This window comes from Alligator mississippiensis, chromosome 7, assembly GCF_030867095.1.
Source record: "Alligator mississippiensis isolate rAllMis1 chromosome 7, rAllMis1, whole genome shotgun sequence".
NCBI lineage: Eukaryota > Metazoa > Chordata > Crocodylia > Alligatoridae > Alligator > Alligator mississippiensis.
In genome coordinates this window covers 51,907,192-51,933,037 of record NC_081830.1, presented here as the reverse complement: position 1 = coordinate 51,933,037, position 25,846 = coordinate 51,907,192, and the positions used below count along the sequence as shown (strand labels likewise).

Here is a 25,846-nt window from a genome sequence, read left to right as displayed (position 1 = left end):
GAGCACCAAGAACAAGCTCCCTCCACTATCTTTCCCCCTCCCATTCTGAAAACAGTGAGCACTGGCAGAGACCCTGGCTGTTGCTGTGGGAACCTGGCTGCAGGCTGGCAGCCGGATTCCTCTTCCCCTGGAACCAACGGTGAACTTCTGTTTGGTCTGGGGTAACATTGTAACTCAGAATGGTTTGCAGAAATCGCTCTGAATTACAGCTGCACTTCTGTCTGCATCTCCAGTGTCATCTTGTATCCACTTATATTACTGTTATCACTCTACAGATTGTGTTGTTTTGCCTGTATATATCTTTATGGTTTGGGATACAGTTTAGTCAAGGAAAGGGAGTGGAACAGTTCAATCTCTCTTGCTGGCAAGAAGAATTGCTATGCCCATACACAGGCAGAAAGGGTTGGGCCCCAAGCCATTGTCTTTCTGTAGTGGGGAAATCAATTCCTGTGTAGCAAAGGCATCTGAAAGGAATGGCCCATCCAGCCAAAGGTATGCCAGGTACCTCAGGCACCACAGCTTTCTAGAGAGTTGAGGTGACTGTTGAGAGTGCTGGTAGGAGGTGGTGCTGGTTGGAAGGAGTTTGGCAGGGAGCTCAGAAGTGTCGGAGACCCCAGCAGTCAGGGCTCATGGAAATCAGCAGGAGGGCTGATGTCTGGTGGTGCTGGCAAGACTGTCAGGAAAGATAAAGTATACCTAGATAAGAAGGTAAGGATATGTTCTGGTTTATTTTTTCTTCCTCCAAATCTATAGTCAGTTTTGTTTGTGTTATTTTTTTTATCATATGTAATAAACCTTTTCATTGACTGCCTTCAGAAAGGGTGATTTCAAGCCTAGTGATATTCCAGGCTGGAGAAAGGGACATAACAAATTTGTCCATAATTCAATGGGATGGCTCTCTGGGACTGGCAGAAATTTCTTCTCAGCAGCTGCAGAGTCTGATATAAGAGAGTGGATCTGAGGCTTGCTGGTGTATGGAGCAATCCCAATGCGATCTTAGTCTGTTCCTTGGGGCAAGTAGCAGCACAGTGGGAAGAAATCTGGGGCTCTAGGGGCCCCTGTGGTTGGGTTTGTGACAGAGGTTTTCCTTTATTTGGTGGCTATGAACAATAGCAACAATTTACTTTCTGTTGTTTTCCTTCCCTTGCTCCCCCTCCTTCTTTTCCTAATCATCTTCTGTGCAGTTCTTTGCTATAATCCATTTCCTTCTGTTTCACTTTCTGATCTCTTCCTCTGAATTTTTACTTCTCTCCTTTTTCACTTGACATCTGTCTGTTTCTGAGATTCCTTCCGCCATTGTGGCTTCCTTCCTTTATTTTCCCTTTTACATTCCTCTCCTCCTTTTTTTTATTGTTATTCTTTTCTCTTACCTGTTTTGTTCCAGTCTCCGCTTCTTCTCTTTCTGTTACTATTCTCAGCTGCTTACTGTCATGTGGTATGAGAGCATGACTCCCTAAGGCCCTGCAGTTTCTCAGTAACACATCCCCATTGTATTTATAGTACATGTACAAAGTAGGGAATGGAAGCCTGTCAATGATGGGTTGTCCACTATCAAAATGGTCAGGAGCAGTACTCCCTAGCACACACAAAGCTGCCTTGTTAAGAGGCTGTTCTTCATAATAAATATTGCATATGACGTGTCTGTTTAGTGGTTTCTCCCATCTGATTAAAAGGACACTGTCGGGGTAGATCCAGAGAGGGTGCAGTGGCACAGACTCACCCCTGCCTTTGGTCAAAGCTGTTGCAGGAACAGCAGCCTGGCACTTTCTTTAAGTCCCTAAACTGGGTAAAAATTTACCCTTGGCCTTCCCTCTCCTTGCTCAGCAGGACCTCCCCTACCTCTCCTGCCCAATGCTGATGTTGTCCAGAGCCGCTTCTACCCCTCCAGTCAGGCTCCATGGGGAGCCGGGCTCAGGTAGGGACAGCAACACTGCAGACAGTTTCTTCCTCCCTGCCAGGTCCCCACCCCTCCACCCTCCACTATGCTACTTGCGAACATGCCTGCTGCTGTCCCTGGCTAAGCCTACCTTTATGTGCAGCCCATCTGGAGTGGGGCAGGAGTATCTCTGGAACCTCCCCCCCCACCATCATCTAGGGATAGTAAAGGCAACAACAGTGCCAGGTGGGGACGACGAGTAATTGGGAGGTAGGCAAAGGACATGCTGCTGAGAATGGAGGGGAATGGAGTGGGGAAGAAAAATTCTTAACTGACTTGAAGGACTTAAAAAAGACCCCAGCAGCTGCTACCATGGTATGGTCTGCCCACTTTAGTGGGAGTGGGTGTGGGTGCACTCACCCCTGTAAAAAACTAGTTGCTGCCCACAGGCACTGTCAACACCCCAGGGGCATATGAAGCCTATGATTCTATAGACCAGTAGATTGTGGATCTGAAGAAGTGGTGAGGGAAGCAAAAGAATAACAAAGCATGGCCATTAGAAGTGCTAGTTTATTTTTTATTCCCATATATTTTGGTTGATCATCAATAAGGAAAGGTCAATAAGGAAAGGCTAAGGTTTTACATGTTCAAAAGAAAGGCAAATAATTTGTTCTGATACTGTACCTAGTTCAAGGATTCTCATAAATATTTATCAACTAAAGGGCTATTCATCAAAATGATATGAATAAGTATCTGTGGATTTTGCAGAGCAGTTTCAGAATGTAATGGAAGGCAGATGCAGGCTAGGAACCAAACCTAGTCTCTTTTTTCTTTTTAAATTAACTCTGACCAGCCTCATGCATACTTGCTGCTGCACTGTTCTTTGTCTCTCTCAGTGCTATAAAAAGGTTAAGATTGTGTATTGGTTAAGTATACTAGCCTAGGATCAGATACCGGTTGATCACTGAAGCATAAGCGGAAGGAAGATCAAGAAACCTTCCTTTCCCATTCATCCATCCACCCATCCGTGTGTCTTATTTAAAACTATAAATAAGCCTTTATTCTTTCCCATCTTTCCCTTAGCCAGGTTTTACTTTGCATTAGTATAACTGCATGTAGTAACCCTCTCCCCACTCCAAGATTGAAGAGGGGAAGACAGAGATTAGCTAGCCAGAGGGCAGCATGTGCCGTAACTGAACTGCACAAGTTCATCAATAGCTTAGAAAAATATGGTGCATCACTCAAGATTCTTGACTGAAACAAGGCAACTCTGCACTAACCCCATCTGGACCAGAACCTAACTTGCATGAATGAATCTTTCATTAGTGTTCCTGTGAAATGGTAAAAACCCTACACTTTTCTTGACTCAGATAGAATTTGAAGTCTCACAGCTCCCTTAGGCTAAGTACAGACATTTGGGGAGGTTAAATCAGGTTCAGAATTGCTGCCTGACTTAAACTTAGCTCATCCTGGTGCCAACCTTACACTTACAGACTCAATCTCAGTGACCAGCATTCAGTCTAAACCTGTAACTGTACAGAAGTTCCATGAACATGAACTGGTCTAAAAATTGCAGAACACAGTTTAAGATAAACCTGGATCTATGTAGTGTCAAACTTACTTGATCATAAAGCTGATACTTAGAACTTCTGTATGCTTTCCCTGTGGAGCCCCGAGACTGGGAAAACCCAGCCACTGTCCCTGCCCTGGAGCTGCTCTTTTCACCCTTCCCCTACACTGGGCTATTTTTGCACATGCCCCCCTGTCACGGCGGGGTCCTCGCGGAGGGCCGTGATCTCCTTGAGGCCCTCTCACCGCGCTACTTCGGCCCGAGGGCATCCTCCATTCTCGCCCGCCACGTCTTTGCTCTTAAGGAAAATGATTGGGAGGCTGCCTTGTGTTTCCTCGGGCACGTAAGCTCCTGGACCCCTCGTGGGCCTCCCCGTACAATGGGTGCTACTCAAGCACCTCAGCCTTACGGGCTATGCGTGGCTCCTACCAGCCCCTAATACCACACCCCAAGCCTCGCAGATGTAATAGACGTTGTTAGGTCTGTACGCCCGCTTCCCGGGCCTCCTCTATAGTGTAGCCCACTCTGGGCTCTCTCTCTCGTGCCCAGTCTCTCGCTGGGACTCTCCTGATGGTGCGGTCCCGCTCAGGGACCCCCTAGCGGGCCCCGGCCCTTCCCTGGCCAACCGCACAAATACCCTCTCTGACCCCGGCTCACCGCGCTGCTACTCCCTGTCTTCTCGGGGCAACCGCAGCGCCCCGCCTCGGTCTGAGGGGTGTTGCCGCACTAGCCTGCGGCCGGGCTCGCTATGCCCATCTCAGGCTCCTCAATATGGCCCTGCTCTAGGGCATGCCTGCCTCAGGCTCCTCAGTAATGGCCCCGCTCCCGGGCTCCTCAGTAATGGCGCTCCCCCTCTTTGGGGTTCGCCGTGCCCCCACGGGGCTTCTCAAGAATACAATGTGGCGCTCCCCCTCTTTGGGGCTCGCCGTGCCCCCACGGGGCTTCTCAATGAAATTGCCCCTTGCTCTGGGGCTGGGGTCTATGTACCCCGCACGCGATCCGGGGTCTATGTCCCCCCATCTGCAACCTACCGGTTGCGCCCGCGACCCACTGGCCGCGCTCCTTGCCACCAGCTGCTCACGCCCTGGCGTGCAAGCTGCGCCTTCCCTGGCGCTATGCAGATAATGCGCCCTCTTGGCTCTAGGGCACCCCGCACTCTCTCGGGTCCCTATAGTTGACACTGCGCCCTCTTATGAGCTCAACTGAGCCCACAACTCCGCCCTGTAAATCTCAGGGCCTAGCGCGCTCTCACTGGCACCGGGGTCTCACACTCCCCTGTGAGTCCCCGATGATTGAGGTCAACGCGCCCTCTTGGCGCTGGGGCACCCCACACTCTCTGGGGTCCCTATGATTGAGGCCTCCTCCAACCCCTACAGCCTCACCCAAGCCTCCGGGTGTAATATACAGAGCCAAACGTAAACTAGAGCCTCCTGGCTATAACACAAACATAAAGCCCCCTGGCTAAACCATAGTGCCCAATCCTCTCAGGGCTATCATGAGCTGTACTTGCACGTCCGGCTCCTTTCCACATCCTCACTCCCAGAGCTCCCGCCTCCAAGGCTGCTGGCAGAGAACTGCTAGCCCGGCTTCAGCCCTGGGCTTCATAAGGGCCAGGCCCTGCCCCCTACAGGCAGCTGGCTCCGCTTAGTTGCTCCGGCAACCTGCAGCTGTGCTCAATTGGCCCTGCCAGGGCTCTCTCCCTGGCAGTTTCTCCTCTCTAGGAGCAGGCACTAAGGTGCCCTGCGACACCCCCACCCTAACCACTTTCACCCCCCTCCCAACCAGCTAGCCCTCTCAACCTCCATTCCACAAGCCGTTCAGCATGCAACTGCTTTTATCAGTGTTTGCTGCTGTTGAAGCTGAGCAAGTATATCCTGGTGGGGAGGAGGGGCAGGATGGAAGGAGGTGTAGGTTCATTGGGGAGAATCCCACCCTACCCATGGGTCACGCCAGCCCCACGCACCCCACCTGCAGGTCACACTTGCCCCCACACCTCATTGGTCACACCTCCCCTCATTCCCCAGCAGACACCCAGCCCCTCTGCTAGCCCCTGCCATCCTGACTTACCTGATATCAGGCATCCTTTTTAAATCAATTTAACATCCCCCTAATGCACCCAAATGTCTATACTTACTCCTAAGGATCAGGTCCATAGCTAGCAAAATTAGAGAATAGACCCCTACATTCTGTTGTGTTTCTGCTTTTATCTTTTTAACAGGGATCTTTCTCAGGGCCGGTCTATCAGTGGCCCGCCCACCTGTTTCTAGGCTAGCTGCCCACCTCCTCTCCTGCCATGCCTTGATATATAATTATGATCTTAATTAGGTGGGAGGCTGCCCATTTCTTGCCCTGATGCCAGGGGGCACTATCTGCAGCTCTGTTCCTCCCCTACAGCACAGCCCAAGCCTCACAGATGGCATCCACAGTTCTTAGAGCATTACCCACCCCACACTGGGCCCCAAAATCCTTCAATCCAGACCCCAGCTAGATCTCTCCAATCAGGCAGCCTACTCCACCCTCATTCTGGGCTGCCTTGCTCCCTGAACTCTTCCCCCTCTCAGGTGTGCCCCCCCCCAGGACCTTTGGCCACACAGGCCCTGGCCTCACCTCCAAGGCCAGTCAGAAACCCCAGGCCCTTTGCTCTGGGCATCCCTCACAGTGGGCCCCTGGCCCTTTTGACCCTTCCAGTCCTGGCCACAGCATTGACCAGTCAAGGGTGTTTCAAGTGAGGCCTCTGAGCCTCTAGCTCACTCTCTATCCTGGGTCCACCTTCTTGGCCCTACTATGGTGTAACCTGACTGGTTGTGAGCTCTGGGGTTATTAAGGCACCCCGACCTACCTTTCATCACGGTGGTAACTGGTATTTCCTGGGGGCTCCCGTGCCACTGGGAGCCCTACCAGGCCACCCATCCCCAGCAGGGTGCAGTTTTAAGTCATGCCCAGGACCAGGAGCCTGCAAGCCATCCCCTTAAACTCCTACCCTTACCTCCAGGGATGTTGCATACAGCCTTGCAGCCAGCAGCAAACTGCTCTGTTTATACAGGCGGCCAGAGATCTAAAATGGCTGCTGCAGTCAAGCACTTGCTTAGCCCTTAAAGTGGCAGGTACCAACAGTGCCCTGCCACAATCCTATAATAAAAATTGGCATCTCTTTTTAAAAAATCATATGATTTTGAATTTAAAATGTTATTGTGGACTCTGCAAATGTGGAATAAAGTACAGAGAACCTGATTAGATGCATAGTACTCCAGCAGGTTTAAATGCTGCAAGCCTTTCTGAGGCTCATGCTTGTGATTAATGCAGTATGTTTATACAGAAAAAAGTAGAAATAATATTAATTTGCATTTGGAAAATATGTTTCAGCACAGTAGGATCCATATGTAGTCATATGCTATGTTCAGCACATGCATAAACTCATGGACATTAGTGAAATTGCACCAGAGATGTATTGGATTCATAACATAGAATTCTATTCTCACTTATACTAATAAAAATCCTTTGCCATTAAAGTGATCTTGCACTCATACTAGTAGGACCAAAAGCAAAATTTAGCCCATTAAAATCTATCTCTACTTGCATAACTTGAAAATAGAAATTTGCAGAGGGCACACATGACATCATAGAAAAGGTAGGATGACTACGATAAATTGCAAAAAGCTGAAGCTAAAAATGTGTTTGCTATTTATTTAATTTCTGGCACTAGCTACACTTCTATTTTATTGTGGAAATATCCCCTTTAAAGCAGCTACAGATTGCTATGGTGTGATTTTATGTCTTCATTCACTCAGCCAAAATCTGACAACTGTGTATGTGCTATGCAGGCTATTGGAACTTTAATTATTTTATGTAAAAACCAAATTGTGTGTCCTTCAGTGTGATGACTCAGGATTTCTTGATGATATCTTCCTGGAGTCAGTCTCACTTGGTGTTCTGTCAGCTCTCACAGACATAATTACAGTTGCATTAGAATTACAATGTGCCAAATCAATCTTCCATTCTCATTTTCCTACAAGAGCTACACAGATTTATAAATATATGTCTAGTCTTCAGGTAGAATATGGGGAAACTTTACTCAGATTAATTTTTACGCATTTCTTGTGCTTACAACCTTCTCTACCCACACAAATTACTTATTAGAGAGCCTAATATTTTAATATTTTAGGAGTTTACGAGGTTCTGGGCCAGATTCTCAGCTTGTGTAAATTGGCAGGGCTGTACTGAAGTTCGTGAAGCTTTACTGATTTATGTTGGCTGTGGTTCTGGCCATGCTTCTCTAACCAGTTGCTTATTTTGCTCTTTAGATGGGCCTTAATAAATCTGTGAAGTAAGAAGATCATTAGGTGGCTTTTTTGCTTGCCAGATCCTATTGGTATCTCTTTTACTAGGGCTTAAATGAAAGCTGAAGACTTGCTTGTGGAGTAGTTAATTTACAGAATTGTAATGCTCTGGTGATAAAAACATTTCACAGAGAAGATTTAGGTTACATCTCTGAGTTTTATAAAAGTTAACCTTATAAAAAGTTATGGAAAATGTAATATTGTCCCCTCCATTTCATTTAGCTAAAATTCAACACTGTACATTCATTCTTATCAGATACTTCTTCCAGCAGTTTACTTCACTATTTGGTATCTGGCAACATTTCCTGTTGGCACCTATTCTTTTTTACTGGCAGTAGAATAGAGAAGTAAATTGAGAAGAACAATCGGCCAAATGATTCATAGAACAGCACTTTGTTTCAAAACATTTTACTTTCATTAAGCAATCTTTCCTCATACTCCAGTCGAATCCAGGTTTCTTTGATTTGGATGACTTATAAATCCCAAAAACTAATGTGCCTAATTCCAGGGGAAATTCAAAGGACACAAGAATGTCTTAATTAAACCCTGCAAGTGGCAGCAAACAGAAGTGGAAACAGCCAAGACTGATTTCCTCTGCATCCAAAAGCTGATATTTATTACTCTTAATCTTTTTGTTTGTTTGTTTGTTTGTTGGAGTTTTTTGTTTGTTTTTGGTTTTGGGGGTGGGGTTTTACACTGCATTTCCTCTCTTTTGGGTTGGTATTTTATTGATATAATCAAAAGTTTATTAATGATTTACAAACTTGCAGAAAGACAAGTCAATTCTGGGTAAGTCTCCCTTATTCTTTTAGAAGGATGCAAAGAAGACATCAGATGTTGGAAATTCTAGCCCAAGATCCTTGCCATAATCAACTTTCATTTTAAGATCCCAGTCCTGCAAAAGTTTTATCCACCTTAATGAGTGAAAGCTGGACCTAGATAAATTCAGAGTAGAACTCAGGTGCATTTTGTATATTTGTATAGTGTAATTACTTATTGAAACAATTTTCCTAGGGGTTTGGTGAATTCTCCATTGCATCCTTTAAATCAAGATTGGGCAGCTTTGTAAAAGAAGGAAGTTACGGTCTTGATCTATCAATGACACAGGATAATACTTACAGTGATGGTCAGACTAAGTGATCTTAAGCATGCATTCGGGCATTAAAATCTATGAGATCTAATCTTTTCATAGTGGGCAATCTTATTGAAATCAGTAGAGCAACTCAAATTAAACAGAATTAAATGTATGTATAAGTCTTTGCAGGACTAAATATATAAATAAATCATAGCCACCTCTCCGACTCTGATCACTTACAATCAAAAGTACCATGTTTGCTTCAAAGGGATTTGAACTACATTATCCCAAGTAAATGATTATCTATGTGAACTTAATATTCAAAATACTTGGATGTCATCAAATATTATTATTTTTCTTTGCAGACCTGTGTTTAAGGATAATCAGGGAAATGTTGACAGAGACTCCCGATTCTCACCTTTGTTCAGGCAGGAAAGTAATAAGATTTCAACTGAAGACTTGATAAAACTAATAGCAGAATATAAAAGGTAAGGAAAAATGGCTTTGGTTATGGAGTGATAGAGACATAAAATAGTGTGTAATACCGTGTAAAATATTTTGCCATAATTTCACTCTTCACTTTGTGAAGCATGACTAGCCATGTAAAATGAGTGTTTTTCACATTTACCTATTATTGATCAACGAGTGATGTTGGCTGATTGTAACCCTGGGCCTGCTCGGGTCCCATCTACCAATGGCCACACCCACCTGTTCTGGGCCAACTACCCACCTTCCCACCTGCCACACCTTGTTGTTAATTAATTAACAAAAAAGTCTCCCCGGGAACTTTGGCCACACAGGTCCTGGCCTCACCTCCAAGTCCAGTCGCGATTCCAGGCCCTCAGCTCTGGGCATCCCTCGTGGCGGGCCCCTGGCCCTTTTGACCAGTCTGGTCCTCACCCCAGCATTGACCAGTCAAGGATACTCTATGTCAGGCCTCTGAGCCTCTAGCCCCACTCTCTCGGGTCTGCCCTCTGGACCCTACTAGCGGGTGACCCACCCGGTTGTGGGAGCTGGCATTAAGGCACCCCAACCCACCTTTCACTGGGGTGGTAACTGGCCTGGCATTTCCTGGGGGCTCCCGTGCCACTGAGAGCTTCACCAGGCCACCCACTCCTGGCAGGGTGCAGTTTTAGGTCATGCTGAGGACCAGGAGCCTCCTAGCCATTCCCTACAGCTCCTCCTCTCTTACCTCCAGGTGATACATGAAGCCTCACAGCCAAGGAGCTGGTCTATTTATATAGGCAGCCAGGGATCTAAAATGGCTGCCGCAATCAAGTACCTGCTGTCTGCTTGGCCCAGATCTTAAAGTGGCAGGCACCAACAGTACCCTGTCACACTGATCTTGCCAGGGAAATTGGGAAGGCCTTTTACATAATAAACATTATTCCAACTTTAAAATAGTTAGATTCTATTAGCAGAGATACAAATGAAGAAGCAAAAGAGAAAACCTTGTGAGAAAAGGGGAAATATATATAAAAATGGTCCTTTAATGGTGCTCCCTCTCCACTTATTTTTTCCAATATGAATCTCCATAGCAAACCATGCAGTGTATACTGGCAGCCTCCACTTCTGTCTAGTATTTGCCAATATGTGGATTTTTAGTTATTTGTCAAATGTAAATACATAGTCAAGTGTAAACAAGCATTAATTACACTGAAGTTAGTGTTTACACCAGTGTAAGTGATGGGCAAATCAGGACCAGAATCTCTTCCGAATCCTCCCACTCTAAAAATAGTCTATAACTAATCACTTGATGAAGCATTTATATTCTACTTATATGCAATCATTTTAGGAACTGATCCAGTGCCCAGTGAAGTCATTGCCATATCCTCTATGGGCAGTGGGTCAGGGTCTTAATTTATTGCCCTCATGTCACAAGTGGAGGGCTATGAACTGCGTCAACATTCCCAGTGTGCTCTGTATAAGGTTAGTCTTTGATAAGTCATCTTATCTGAAACATCTCCATTTTATAGAAAAGAACAAATCAGCTTCAGGTTTCTCACAGTTTTCAGGGCATCATGCAGACTATCTCAGTTGCCTCTCCACATGGCTCCTAGTGGATGTTTTTCCTGAATGAGCCATGATCCTTTGATCTCCCCATAAATCTGTGCTCCCAAAATTCCCTTTAAAGGACCATTTGTTTTAAAAAGCAGGTAATGGTTTTAGATCCATAACTTTTGGCTATGGGGATGACAAAGAGAATCTGGTCTGAAGGAGGAATGTTAAACTATTTGAAGTATTTCTCAAGGTGTTACTGATTTCATATCAATTACCCCATTATAATCTGAGCAGGAGAAAAATGTCATTGTGTTTCTTATACAACTGAGTATCTCTATTTAATATAATGTTTTACTGCATAATCTATTTCATTATATAAACTCTTGGCCACATTTCATTTTATCTTGATCTCACAAGTTACGTGCAACGACCCCATGTGCTAACTTCCTCAAAATGTTTCATTTCTGTTGCAGAGCAGAGAAGATCAGCAAAATACAGACGATACCTGGCAGTCTAGACATTGCAGTAGATTGTGTCCCTTTGGAACACCCAAGTATGATTACATTTTATAATTATTCAGAGTTTGTAAAATTTAAGCCTAAATTACTGCTGCCAACCTCCCTGATACCTGTGGGAGCTGAGGACACTTAGTTGCTTGCAGGGTAGAATCATAAAAAATGGTGTTGGAAGGGACTGCAGAAGGTCATTTAATCCAACCCCCTGCTCAAAGCAGAACCATCCCCAACTAGATCATTCTAGCCAGGGCTTTGTAGAATTGGGCCTTAAAAACCTCCAAGGATGGACATTCTACCACCTCTCTAGGTAACCCGTTCCAATGCTTCACTGCCCTCCTAGTGAGAAAGTTTTCCCTAATATTCAACCTAAACCTCCCTTGCTGCAATTTGAGGCCATTGCTCCTTGTTCTGCCATCTGCCACCACTGACAACACTCTAGCTCTATCCTCTTTGGAACCACCCTTCATGTAGTTAAACCTATCCCTCATGTTATCAAATCCTCCCTCAGTCTTCTCTTCTGCAGGCTAAATAAGCCCAGTTCCCTCAGCCTCTCCTCAAAAGTTATGTGCCACAGCCCCCTAATCATTATCATTGCCCTCTGCTGGACTCTCTCCAATTTGTCAACATCCTTTCTATAGTGGTGGGCCCAAAACTGGACACAGTACTACAGAAGTGGCCTCACCAGTGCAGAATAGAGTGGAATAATTACTTCCCTTGATCTGCTGGCAACACTTCTATTAATGCAGCCCAGTATGCTGTTAGCCTTCTTGACAACAAGGGCACACTGCTGACTTATATCCAGATTATTGTCCACTGTAACCCCCAGGTCCTTTTCTGATGAGCTGCTGCTGAGCCAGTTGGTCCCAAGTCTGTATCAGTGCATAGGATTCTTCCATTCTATGCGCAGGACTTTGTACTTGTCCTTGTTGAACCTTATGAGATTTCTTTTGGCCCAATCCTCCACTTTGTAGAGGTCATTTTGAATCCTAGCCTTAACTTCCAGTGTTAGTACTGCACTGGCCAGCTTGGTGTCATCCACAAACTTGCTTAGAATGTAATCCATCCCATCTTCCAGATCATTAATGAAGATATTGAACAAAAACAGCCCCAGGACTGACCTCTGGGGCAGTCTAGGATGCAGAGCTATATCAGTGCATGTTTTTGTTAAGATTGAGTCCTGTGAAGAGGTCTGAGTTTTCCTAAGTGGGGCACTTGTATGGAAGTGAGGAATTAAATTAAGAGCTGGTGATGCCATTCAGCTTCAGTCATTGGAATACAGAGGTATTTGGGTACAAGAAGGGCAACTGGATATCCAAATCTGAATTGAATAGGGCCCACTTCGCACACCCCTAATCAATACTTCTAGAATCAGTGTCCTTGACTGCCTACAGTTAGCATACTTTAGATATGCATTTACTCTGTTCTTTGTTGACAGGATATTTTTATTCATTAGCTATCTATTGAACTGAATTGAGATGCCCTGATTCTGTCACACATTAAATCTAGTTCAAATACCTATTGCTTCATCTCATTTGTTGCCTTTTAGATAGCAGCTCAATGTAAAAATTCACAAAAAATTGGAATACAAAGAGTTGTTATTTCCTCTAGAAACAATATCTTGTCATCTGTTAACGACATTTTAGTTATGTTTAGAATGATAATTTTGTTGAAATTATAAGTGTTGATAACGTTACTATGTTTTGTCTTGGATAATGTAAATTTAAAATCTTTTCAGTGCTATGTTATTAAAGTTAGGTAGAGGAATTTACTCAAATATAAATCACAGGGATTACTGTGGATCTACATAGATGAAAAGGGGGTTGAAACTAATGTGGTCCTTCACATGTAGATAATTCATAGTAAATGCTTATTTTCAGTGTTTTAAAAGAACATAAAATGTGACAACTTTATTTTCTGTTCTTTTCAAGATTGTGTAACATCATCTTTTATTCCAATCAAGCCATTTAATGATATAAAGGAGCATCAACCTACAGTGGAAGTGGAGGAATTTGTACAAGAATCAACAAAATATTCTCGGCCTTATAGGGTGTATAAGAACCAAATATACATCTATCCAAAACATCTCAAGTATGATAGCCAAAAATGCTTCAGTAAGGTACAGTAAGCAATATTTTAAGGACTTGATTCAATATGATTAATAGTGTTGAATATTTGCTTACTCCATGAATAGTCTCACCAAAATCAATAAGACCACTCAAGGTAGCTGAAAACTGCTGAATTAACTTCTTCTCTTTTTTGCCTCTTTATATGGAATCTTGAAACACAGAAAGCATTCCATGGAAGTTATTTTAGATATTAAAGAAAACTTTTAGGCCCAGGGTCAGCAACCTAATGCCTACAGGCCAGTTCTGGCCTGCAGAACCACTGGATCCAGCCCCTGGAGCTGGGGCCTCAGCAGCAGCAGGTTTATCTATTCCATGGCACACAGCAGCTGGGCAGCAGGGAGCTTTTCTGGGCCACACTGCAGCTGGGCAATGGAGAGAAGTGGAAACAGAGAAGCAGCAGCAGTGGGTGGGTCCTAGCACTGGCTCACCTGTGACCCAAACTGATCCATTCCAATCTGCTGCTGAAAAATGTTGCTGACTGCTGTTTTAGGCTACAAAGACAGTTCAAAGACTAGGTATTATCATAATAGCTATTTTGTCCTCTAAGGACATACATTTTAATTACATACATAAATTAAATGAAACTGGAGAAGTATTTTGCATATTAATTTTGACTGAATATGAATTAAAGACCAGATGGGGCTATACAGTGGCCATTTTACACTCTGCTTCTGTCCAGTGCAGTTAATGCCCAATTTTAAACCTGCAAGGTCTTCTTTTCACATTTTTTTATTTTCTATGGTTTCTCTGGGAGGTAACAATTCTTAGAGGTTGGCTTGCTGTCCACAGGATGTTCTACAGATTTTGAACACAGTCTATTATATTTAAACTATTTTTGATTATCTTTAAACTTATGAGCTGACGATTTCTGTCTGAATGTCTAATTCATTACTATTGCAGGCAAGGAATATAACAGTGTGTATTGAGTTTAAGAGTTCAGATGAAGAAGGAGCCAAGCCACTGAAGGTAAGCAAAGTCAAACTCATCCGAGAGCAATGTATTGAAAGAGAGTGTGTGTGTGTGTGTGTGTGTATGTATGTGTGTGTGTGTGTATATATATATATATATATGTAAAACCCAGCGGTTAAGGTATTGTAATCTGATACATTTAAAGAATGAATATTGAAATATAGTCTTTTACATGTTCACAATGATCCTTTTTAATACCAGATATTGACCGCAGCACCTGAATAAGGGCCTTGTTACACGTTAGTTTTGGTCAGCTCTTGCCGCTCTTAACTTCTGGATTGTCTACATATTAACACCTTTAAGTGGTTTAAAGCACCTGTTATGCAGCTCAAAGGTATGCCACTCCAGGATAGGATTATCTCTTGATCCACTGTAACTGAGCACCTGTTCCATTAAGGTGTGGCCATTCCCCACAGATGTGCTGCTCAAATTGAAAGTGTGACTACAAGTTAGCACTAAACTGATCAACATTTGCGTGGCTCACAGCATAACATGTAAAAAGGCCCATGCCAGTTCTGCAGTGTTAGTTTCCTGACTGGAGAAAATTAAAAACCTTGGAAAATATTAATATTTTTAAGAAAGAAGGCATTGCCATTAGAACTGATAGGTGAGACTTAAAATTTCATGCCATGCTTAATTTATAACTTTATAGGGCATGGGGACAGAGAGAGCCAGGAGCATATATATTAACAGTGCAAAGCTGGGTTTTCAAACTTCAGTGATGAAAATCCCACACCTAAATCCAAGTTTATTTCCTGTTTATGACATATTCAGATTCTCAACCAGTAAAAGTTACCATAGTTACATAGTTGATAACAGTGGGACTGTGCTAATTTATGCCTGCCATAGAAGTTACACGGCTTGATCCAGTGTCCACGGAAGATAATAGGAGCCTCTCTGTTGTTTTGAATCAGGAGTTTAGGCATCTAAATTAAGAATTTCCTTATAGTCAAGGGTAGGATGGGTAACTTCTGGCCTGCAAAGCCATTTTATCTGGCCTGGGACCCAAACTAGGTTGTTTTGGCCTGCTCTTGTTAACCATTTTTGACCTCTGGACTGGGGCAGGGGTGCTCAACCCCTGGCCTGCAAGCTGGATCCAGCCCACCGTGTTGTGCCATCTGGCCTGTGGAGTTCCCAGTGAGTCCGGAAATTTAGTGGCAAGCAAGTGGTATCACGGTTCCCAAATTTCCAGACACGTGGGGAGCCCTGAACCCTTTCTGCTGCATGAGTCGCCCAATCCCAGCACACACGGCCAGGTGGCAGTGCCACCAGGCCCTAGGGCCCAATCCCAACATACAAGGGATGGGTGGAGCCAGTACCAGGCACTTGGGTCCAATTCTGGTACACTGGGGCAGTGCCAGGCTCCTGGGGCCCATCCCAATGGGAGGGGGCAGTACCAGGCCCCACTACCCAATCCTGGCACCAGGCTCTTTCTAGCCCACTGGCTGGCCCTTATACCATTCATTAGCATGACTGTGGTACTTTAATAAGAACATCAGCATTAGGTTTCCAAAGTCAGCCTGTAGTAGACAGAGTTGTTTAGCTCAACAGGGCACAAGACTTCAAAGAACCTCAGGTTTCTTTTCAACTATGCAGTTTACCATAGATAGACTGTCTGCTTGTTACCTTTGCACATCATTTTCCCCATCAGTAAAATAGAGTTGTTGACAATCAGTAATCAAGAATCTTTGGCCTATCTCCTGCCAATTCTGGCAGTTGGTTGTTATTGTTTTCGCCATGCCTAGAAATCTCTTCAAAGGACTGAGGCTGCACTGTGCATCTAAGGAAAAGTCATTTTTAGAGAATTTTTTTCTTTCAAACTATAGCTGAAAATTAGTTATTAGTATTATCAGCAAACCTCAACAATTGAATTGAAGTCTGATTTTATTAACAGTGTATTTATGGGAAACCTGGAGGGCCGTTATTTACAAGAGCAGCCTATACCGCTGTGCTGCATCATTCACAGAATCCTGATTTCTATGATGAGGTCAGTATACTCTTTCACTGATTAGAAGCTGTTTCTCTGGCAATACATATTTACTTGAGACATAAAACAAAAATTGCTAGGGTTCTAAATGTTCATATATGCAAGTGAGTGTACATTGCATTAGCTAGAGAGATTTTGCATGCAGGATAATAGAAAATGTCACTATTTCTTTCAGCACATTTTAGAGGATGGTCCTTCTAAATTATTTTGTATGTTGTTGTAGTACTTGATTATTATTAATAAACAATCCTGTGCTCTAATATGTGTGCATGCACTGATGGCTAGGATCTGTATTTTGCTCTAGAACATGTTTTCAGTATATTATTCTTTCTATGATGCAGAGCATAAAGTGGAAAAGGCCCTCCATATCATGTAAGTCCCAAAATGGGATCCCTTTATGTATCCAGGGGCCTGAATGCAGCACATAAGCAGTGTGCAGTGGCTGTAGCTAGTACTTCAGCTTCTGAGGGGATGTGGGTTTAGAATGGATCTCTCATCCTGCCCCCAGATTGATGAGGGCACTAGTAGTTGCCTCAGTTACCCACCTGATACATGTCTGCTTGATGACCATAGAACCTACCTTCATAGACTTTATACTGGTGATTGGAAGTTCACTCAGCTCAATCTATGTTGTTCCATAACTATGAAGGGAGAAATTCCCTCACATGCAGAGTATCCATTTAAACACCATTTACATACCTTAAGTGGAACTGAAAGGCTCAATTTTCAGAGGTTTTGATCACCCAGGGACTTCAAACTGAGTTTTGGGTGTTTAGCACTTCTTAAAATATGCTCAGTTGGTGCATAAGGCTTTGTATGTACACTCTGCCTTTGGCCGAGTTTCTTCTGACTTGAATTAAGTATTGAGTTAAGACCTCATGGGGCAGAGCACAATTGGGGTGGTAGCCACTTAGTATGGGCTGCATCAGGCTGGAGAAGAGCCTGCATGGACGGCAGCTGGGAGACACCCCTGAGAAGTCATTTTAAGGGGGAAGGTGTGTGGCGGGGCAGCATCAGGGTGCTTGCCACTTAAGGGCTGTAGCAAGTTCTGAGTAAGCCTACTGTGTGAGCAGCAGGAAAAGCCTCCCCCAGGAACCACTTTAAGAGGGAAGGTGGATGGCAGAGTGCCTTTGGTGTCTGCCACTCCAAGGAGGAGAGCAGTCAGCAGACAGGTGTAGGCCAGCCCTGATGAAGGGGGCCTTTTAAGATCCTGGTTCTCAGGGCTGGGGCACCAGTTTGCTGCCAGCAGCCAAGGGAGCAACAACACCTGGTTGCACTGTTGCTCAAGGAACATATTGGAGGTAAGGGCAGGAGCTATGGGGATGGTAGGATGCTCCTAGTCTTGGGTATGACTGGAAACTGCACCCTGTCAGGGAAGGGTGGCCTGGTAGGACTGGCCATGGCGGGACAGTCTCCCAGAACTGCCAGACCAATATCTCAATGAAAGGCGAAGAGGGATGCCTTAAAACCCCAGCCCCCACCAGTCTGGTGGGTTATAACACCAGAGGGGAATAGAGCCAAGCATGCCCATGAGAGGGGCACCTGAGCTTATAGGGGTTTAAGACCCCATAGAGTAGTGGGGCCAAGCACACCCATGGGAGGCACCTGAGCCTGTGGGGGCATAAGACCCTGGAGCCCCAGCAGAGGGGACAAGTGTGTTGAGCCCATAGAGTGGGGCATGAGTGTGTTGAGGTCCCAAGGATGGGGTGAGTGCATGGAGCCCCAGAGAGAGGCGAGTATGTTAATGGCCCTTGAGTAGGGGGCAGAGACGTCCAGGTAAGCCGTCAGGCACCTGAGGCTGCATGTGGGCCTAAGGCCAAGTGAGGCAGCATAGAGAGGACCGTGAGTGAAAGGGGTGAGTCACTGGCCCCAATTAGGAGACCAGTGGGCTGGGTTACCTGGTGAGGGGCCAGAGGCAGGGTTAAACCAGTGTTTGGCTAATTGCCTGGCCACCATGCAGATGAGGGTCACAGGAGAGGCCCAGAAGGCTGCGCCAGGGCCAGCAAAGGAGTGAAGGGACAACTGGCCCACGTGGCCGCTCAAGGAAGCAGGCTGGGGTGAGTGAGACCCAGTAAAGGGCAAGAGTGTGAGAGGCCTGGTGAGAGTTGGCAGGTGATAGAGGCCCCAGTGACAGCAGGGCTTTATGCGTGAGGCCCAGAACAGGGCAGTATGACAGAGGCTCAACAATCTGCTGAGTTGGGCCCAGCCTCAAGCTGGAATATAGGATAACTCATGGGAGTCATCTGTGAGGCATGGGACATGATAAGGGAAGGTTAGAGTCATGTGTTTACCGCCTGTGAACAGCAGGGTGCTCAAATGGCAGCCTGCCACCTAATTAACATAATAACTAATTTACAACAAGGCGTGGCAGTTGAGTAAGGCAGGTGGCTTGCCCAAAAACAGGTGGTGGGCTGGCACTGTGACTGGGGCTGGGAGTTTGCCCCTGTCACACCTCTACCTAACAGAGACTGATTTGGGTGGGTCAGGTGCACAGTATTGTCACTGATGAGCAATTAATTTTGTTCAATATCTAGAATAAGTTATTATAAAATCTAAATACATTTTTTGAAGCTTCATGTTTAAACAACCATTTCACTGCTATGATTTAAGTATGTGATATGTTTACTCTGATATGATTTAATACCAGAGGTGTTTACAACAATTCTTAGCCCTTCCTTTAACTACATATTTAGTTTTGGTATATTACTGCTATCTTTCCTATTAGTTACCACAGTAACACCAGTAGCATATTCCAATAGTAAGTATCAACCTACCTTATCTTTGAACAGGTTACTGAACAAGAGACAGAGGCAGACAAGGTTCTTTGGATAGATGTGGTATCTATCTTTAATTAGACCAGCCAAATAGTTGGAAAACTTATTCTTTGCAAGATTTGGGGCACAAACACCCTTCTTCAGGCATAGGGAAAGTCTGTTGGTATTTGTGTGCTTTCCTGGGTAGACTAGAAGCCAAAATTCAAAATGTAGATCTGTGAAAATGCAAATACGTGGTAGTAAGGTTCAAAGGGAATGGGAAACACTAAGTATGAAAAGGTAGTTGGGGTGAAGTTCGTAGGCTCGTCTATGAAAGGTGTTTTGTAATTCCCTTTGAGTATTAGAACTGACAGATTGGAGAGAGAGTGCTTTTCTCATGAGAAATGTACACCTACAGATAATTGGGTATTTTTGTCTTTGGTAGATTTTTTGGTGTGCATTCATTCTGGTACTCAGTTCTTGTTTGGTTTTTCCTACATATTTTCCATCAGGGCATTTAGTACCCTTGATGAGATACGTTACATTTCTGGAGGTGCAGCTGTAAGATGCAGAGATGCTGATGGTTCAGTTGTGGGGTGCAGTTATTGTGGGAGTGGTGATATGTTGGCAGGTTTTACATTTTTGTCCCGGCATGGTCTGCATCCATTCAGTGTGTTTTCGGCCGTAGGAAGTTTGCTTCTGGTGATGAGCTTGGCAAGGTTCAGTGCTTTTTAAAGGCTAAGATGGGTGGTTCTAGAAATATCTCTTTAAGAGTTGGGTCTTTTTCTAGTGTATGGGTTGTGAATGTTTGAGGATTTTCTGTGCAGATTCCTGGGAAGGATGGTATGTCATACTTAAAGGTGTGTGATCCGTGAGGGTCTTCTTTTTGTACTGCCGCAATTCTTCACGTGGTACCTAGGTGGCTCTTTCAAAAGTACAATCTATCTCTCTGGAGAAGTGTCCTTGTTGGGTGAAAGCCCTTTTGAGATTTGCAAGGTGACAATCACAAGTATTCTCAGTGCAAATTTGGTGGTATAGGAGGGCTTGGTTGAATAAGAGACAGCTTTTCTTCACTGGACCTATTGGGTTTAAGACTCATCCGAGATCCTAAATAAAAGTTCTAAATGTTATATGATCCCTTATTCACTTTCAAACTTTGCCAGAAAATCAATGATGATAAAGCAGCGTTAGGATTTTTTTTTAATATAAATGGTATTGAGATGACTCACTCTTGTTAATAGTTTTAGAAAATGAGAGAATAGTTACAGTTAGTGCTGAGGTACCTAGTATTGAGGTGACTGTTTCTGAGCAGTCTGTTTGACAAAGGTCTCTCAGTTTTCAATTGTATCCCCTTTTCAGTAGAAACTCAGATACTCACTCAAAAGAATGAGAAGAAAAATTAGATTAAGGGAGAGTAATAAATAGTCGGTCACTCTAAATGATTTATTTAAAGGAATAGCTGTGACTTGGGTTGAACAGTTGCCAGTAAAAGCCAGTTTAATTAAAGTTCTGTGTAAAGAGATTGCTTCCTTGTAGCCCATCTCTGACTTCTGGTTCGATCAATTTAAACTAAAGAGAGGTGTAACATTTTACATTTCAGGTGAAAATTGAACTTCCCACCCAGCTCCATACGAAACACCACATTCTGTTTTCATTTTATCATGTTACCTGTGACATAAATGCAAAAGCTAATGCCAAAAAGAAAGAGGCTCTGGAAACACCAGGTACCTGCTGTAGACTTATTTTCAAATAATTCCTTGCTAATTTTGTTTGCATTAGATATATATAATTATAGAAATAATTATATATATATATATATATATATATATATATATATATATATATATATATATATATATATATACGCACACACACAATGATATGTGTTCATCTAAGGTTTAAGGATTTAATAATTTCTATTTCTGGCGATTATTTACTCTGTTCTTGTGCTTTAAAGTGTCTTATTGATTTGCTTTTATGTGCAGTTGGATACGCGTGGCTTCCTTTATTGAAAGATGCCCAGTTAGCTTCTCAAGAACATAACATTCCAGTGGCAGCCAGTTTGCCTCCCAGTTACTTAAGCCTTCAAGATCCCGCAAGTGGAAAGGTATTAAGTAATATTTGCATGTTCAATGGAATAGAAAGCTAGAAGTTGCATGCAGTTTAAAACAGTAGGACCACATTCTCATGTATACCTCTCTGGCAACATAATGGGGGCTTGGTGTAAATAATAAACTGGCCCCTACTGTTTAGAGTCTTTACATGTTTATCTCTCATGAATTAAACTAGTAACACAAACATAACACAAAGTGATGGGCCAAATTTTGCTGCTTATAGAAGTGTGCTTGGATTTATCTCACCTAAGTGATTTAATATCTCCAAAGCTCTTGAAGGCAACATAACAAAGAGTGGCCCTTTCTACAATTTTAAACCTGATCTTCTACAAAGTCTGATTACTGTGAGCCCCCAGATCTGTGGAGTGGGACAAGGATTCCCAGTTAAGAATACTCAGCAGAGGAACTTCCAGCAGTTTTTGCTCCCTTGCACTCACTCTACATAGTGGGTGCATCTACATGTGCGTTCTACTAAGGAGTTAACTAATTAGTTTTGCAGTAAAGTGGCATGGTCTATACATGAGCCCACATTAGGGCGCAGTAAATTAATTAACTCTGCTGTAGGATAGTACTGTTGGGGACACGCATGTAGACTGTGATGGGGCTGAATGGGGCACAGGGGTACTACAGTGTGGGGGGCTGCCTGCCAGCTAACACCACACTGTAGCACCTCGTGCCCCAGCCAGCCCTTCTTCTGCCCTCCACTGCCACCTGGACCCTGAGGCTGACCCCCGGGGCCTCTTGCCAGCCCAAGGCTGCTCTGCCCTGGCTCAATGGGCTGCTGTCCCAGGCTCACATGTAAACACTGTGCCTGGGAGCAGCTGACTCTGGCACAAGCTGCACCACAGTTTATCACATCCGCCTAATTGCACATATAGATTCACCCAGTGAGAACAGAACAGCTCCATGGATAATATTCTATTTCATTTGGCCCTAATAAAACTACATGGTACCATTGTGACTGCTGGCACAGTAACCCATTTTTGAGTATTTAAAGTAGTGCAGCCTACAGCACCGCACAAGCCTCAGCATTCACAACAGTGCAGCAAAAAGTGACAATGTTGAACTGAACAAGCATGGAAATAATTGGAGAATATTTTTTACAGCACTGTGCAAGTGACATAAAGTGGGTAGACAGTGGCAAGCCACTTTTCAAAGTGTCTTCATTTGTTGTATCAACGGTAAATACTCAGGTGAGTTTGAATTTTCTTTTGGCTATCTTTACCTACTTATCAGAAATGAGAATTATGAAAAAAAATTCAGGCAAATGCTCTTAATACATCTCATACCTTATCCAAATCTATGCTTCTAAAGATCTTTTGAATGTGGGAGGGATAAGGAAGTAGAGCAAAAATACTCCTTTTCTTACAAGTGAAGAATTATTTAAGATGATACAGGAGGAAACAACCAGAAATTAAGAAAGGGAAAATTGAAGATGAATATCAGATAAAAATGTTCTAACATTCAAATGTCATCAACCGTGGAAAAGCCTTATTGCTCAAAACACTTAAAATACATTGGACTAGTTCTACGAAACATACTATAAAAAGCAATGCTTGTACTAGCAGGTGGAGAGACTCAGTGGTCTATCCCTTATCATTCTTTTCTACATCTGATTCCTGTCACTCTGACATGTTAAGAGTCCTATATGATACTAAATAAACTTTCTATAATCCATCCACTGTTACACATCTGATTTTCAGTCCGTGCTGCAATATCTATTAACTTTAATATAACGTTTACCATTTTAGGATCCATATCTGAATAACTTTTTCCAGCAGTGCCAAAAAAGAGAAAAGGATCTCTCCAACCCTCCTACCTCAAACTTTATCATCTCCTGTAAGGTAAAGTAGGCTGAAGTAGGTAAATAAAATTTAAGTATGAAATTCTAGTGCTCTCTGAATTTGCCTATTTCCTATTTATGTGGCAAGAAATGGACATGATATAATCCCTTCCTGTCTGGATCAAAATATAGATCTCACTTCTGCTTATGTTCCTGAATTGATGCATGCCCTACAATGCATCCTTTATGAAATCTGAAAATGAATGGGTGACAGCTGTGCTGTATTATAGTAAAGGTGGGCAAAGCAGAGGAGTCAACCTTATAATATGCAACCAACATGATGTATATGGATGCATCTAGTAAAGAACCTGCAGTCTCAGAGGAAAGGACGAACTAAAATACTGAATTGCAATTATGAAATATATTATACTACTTTAATGATAGTCTGTGACATCTTATAGTAATGTCAAGGTTCATAAATTATAGTGCTGGGTTCCTTTTTCATCGCGAAATTTTCATACTTGAACATAATTAAGCTGAGTTTATTAAGGCGTTCAGCAAAATATAATTTTGCTGTAATGGTGGCTTTCTGGACAACTGTTTAAAGATACCTGCTAATTTTGTTTAATATATGTGAATGTACCTGAAAGTGATATATTTGACTTTTAAGTGGCATCAATTAGTGCTAGTTGATTTAGTATACAAGATTAATGAACATTTTCATAAACAGATGTCCCAGCTTCCACCAGCTATATTATCCTCTTTATTTGTGAGAACTCAGAAAGCTACTGAACCTTTGAGAAAATATTTATACAGCCTCCAAATTTTATCAATATTGGGATGGGTGATTAATCATTCAGAATATTTGAAGCATACTGTTTACTACTTGCTGCTTGCTCTTTGCTTCGTTAATGAATTTCAAGAAGAAAATATTTTATTGTGCGAGTTAGGTGACCAATCCTGATATAAATAATAGATTACAAATGTTCAAATTTAACAGTTCATAACCAAGCTCTCAGCAGAAAAATACTTGGTTTCTATTTATGAGTCACCAGTACTTTTGAAACAATGAATAATGATTATGAATAATTAAGTAATCAAAACACAGGGCTAAATTCATTAGAACTCTTTTATTTTTTAATTAATAGCTCAATTTACTCTCTTACCAGTAAAAGATAATGGAGTGTCAAAGTCTAGTTAGTCTAGACACTAGAGTGCACATATTTTTAACCAGAGTGATTTTGACTTGGTCATAGCTGTTTTATCCACAATGAAACTCTGAAATAGAAAAATAAATTTGATCCCAATGGAATGTACAGATTTATATTTTCAACAAATCTAGTCAGGGAGAAAATTCTCCTTTTTTTTAATTCTGGTTTTGTGTCATCATAACACCATTGATTCCATTTTAAATATCTGTTGGTGAAATCTGTACAACAAAGTGGAGAACCAGGACTACCTGCATGGTGACATACAAAAAGAAATCCCATTACTCTGCTTTGTGTCTCTTACAGAATTTGCTGAAAATTGAGAAGATCCATGCAATTATGAATTTTCTTCCTGTGATCTTGAATCAACTCTTCTCAGTTCTGGTACAAAATGATGTGGATGAGGTTAAAACTGCTGTGACCAGGTAACCAAAAATGTTTTATCTTTAATAGAACTGGGGCAAATCCATCACAGAGGGCAAATAATCCAGAGAGTCCTTTTAACAAAGCTACACTTGAAATTTTGATTTTAAAACAAGATGAGTTCAGCTCTTGAAAATGTCTGACTGCTAAGATAATGCAGAGTTCAGCATTCAAGTCTGAGAGCTACATTAGAGTAAAACTTCTTGGTATAACATCACATCACTGGCAAATTACACTTATAACACTAAGGGAGAAGATTTCACCTCTGTGCCACGATAAAATTGTTTATGGCAGCACAAAAGGCAAACAAACAGATATTCATCCCCCCAAATTTGTGCTTCTATTTTGCATCTGACATCTGTTTGCTTTAAGGCAGGAGAACGCAGGCAGCCTGGAACTAGTTACCTGTGTTCTCCAGCTGCCCTGGGCAAGTGCTCCCAGGGTTTCAAGAGCCTGATCCTGTGTGCCCTGGGAATTTCCATTCCTGGAGCATGCCGGAATGGGTCCTCAACACCCTAGGAGTGCCTGCCTGGGTTTCCCCATTTGGGATTCCCTGGAACCATACCAGAGTCAGCTTTCCTTGTTTACAGAGATGTGCCCTGGAGATTCCCCGGAATGTCTCTCTACAAGTGAGGAGCACATTGCCCCTTATTCCATAGGGTCAACAGGGAGGAAAATGGGCAATGTGTGTTTCACCCAGTGAGACGTATCAGCTGGCACCTCCTGGCACAGCTGATCCTCTTCATTTGGTGATATCTGTTTATACCCTCACAGAACTATTGTCCCTCTACAAGTAGCACTTGCAAATCAGTTGACAACCCTCTGAAGTACTGGGAAATCCTTGAACAGTGTTGAGTATCATCAACTTTGACTTCATTTAGGAAGTGCACTTCAGCATGTAGTATGATCAAGTCTTGTCACCAAGAGAGTCAGATCTCCCTGTTCTGGACAGTTTCTAATGAAAGTATTTATGAAATGACAGAACAGGGAAAGCATTATCCAATAAGTTAAGTCAGTTGCAGTTATTCACTAAGTGACTATAAGCTTCAGGAAATGCCTAATTAAAGTATCTTTATTATTAATAATAACCCTGAAATCAGAAAAAATCT

The 25,846-nt window shown here is 43.1% G+C and overlaps 1 protein-coding gene across 5 annotated transcripts in view; it reads left to right on the top strand.

Moving 5' to 3' along the window:
* DOCK10 (dedicator of cytokinesis 10) overlaps nucleotides 1–25,846 on the top strand; it is a 275,097-nt gene that overhangs the window by 169,814 nt on the left and 79,437 nt on the right. For all 5 annotated transcript variants that reach the window (XM_059730950.1, XM_059730949.1, XM_019491796.2 and 2 more), the window contains exons 15-24: nucleotides 9,224–9,346; nucleotides 11,333–11,412; nucleotides 13,303–13,490; nucleotides 14,401–14,466; nucleotides 16,364–16,456; nucleotides 20,810–20,933; nucleotides 21,195–21,316; nucleotides 22,430–22,516; nucleotides 23,075–23,167; nucleotides 24,621–24,739. In XM_059730950.1, coding sequence (XP_059586933.1) covers nucleotides 9,224–9,346; nucleotides 11,333–11,412; nucleotides 13,303–13,490; nucleotides 14,401–14,466; nucleotides 16,364–16,456; nucleotides 20,810–20,933; nucleotides 21,195–21,316; nucleotides 22,430–22,516; nucleotides 23,075–23,167; nucleotides 24,621–24,739 — 1,095 coding nt within the window. The remainder of the gene's footprint in view (nucleotides 1–9,223; nucleotides 9,347–11,332; nucleotides 11,413–13,302; nucleotides 13,491–14,400; nucleotides 14,467–16,363; nucleotides 16,457–20,809; nucleotides 20,934–21,194; nucleotides 21,317–22,429; nucleotides 22,517–23,074; nucleotides 23,168–24,620; nucleotides 24,740–25,846) is intronic.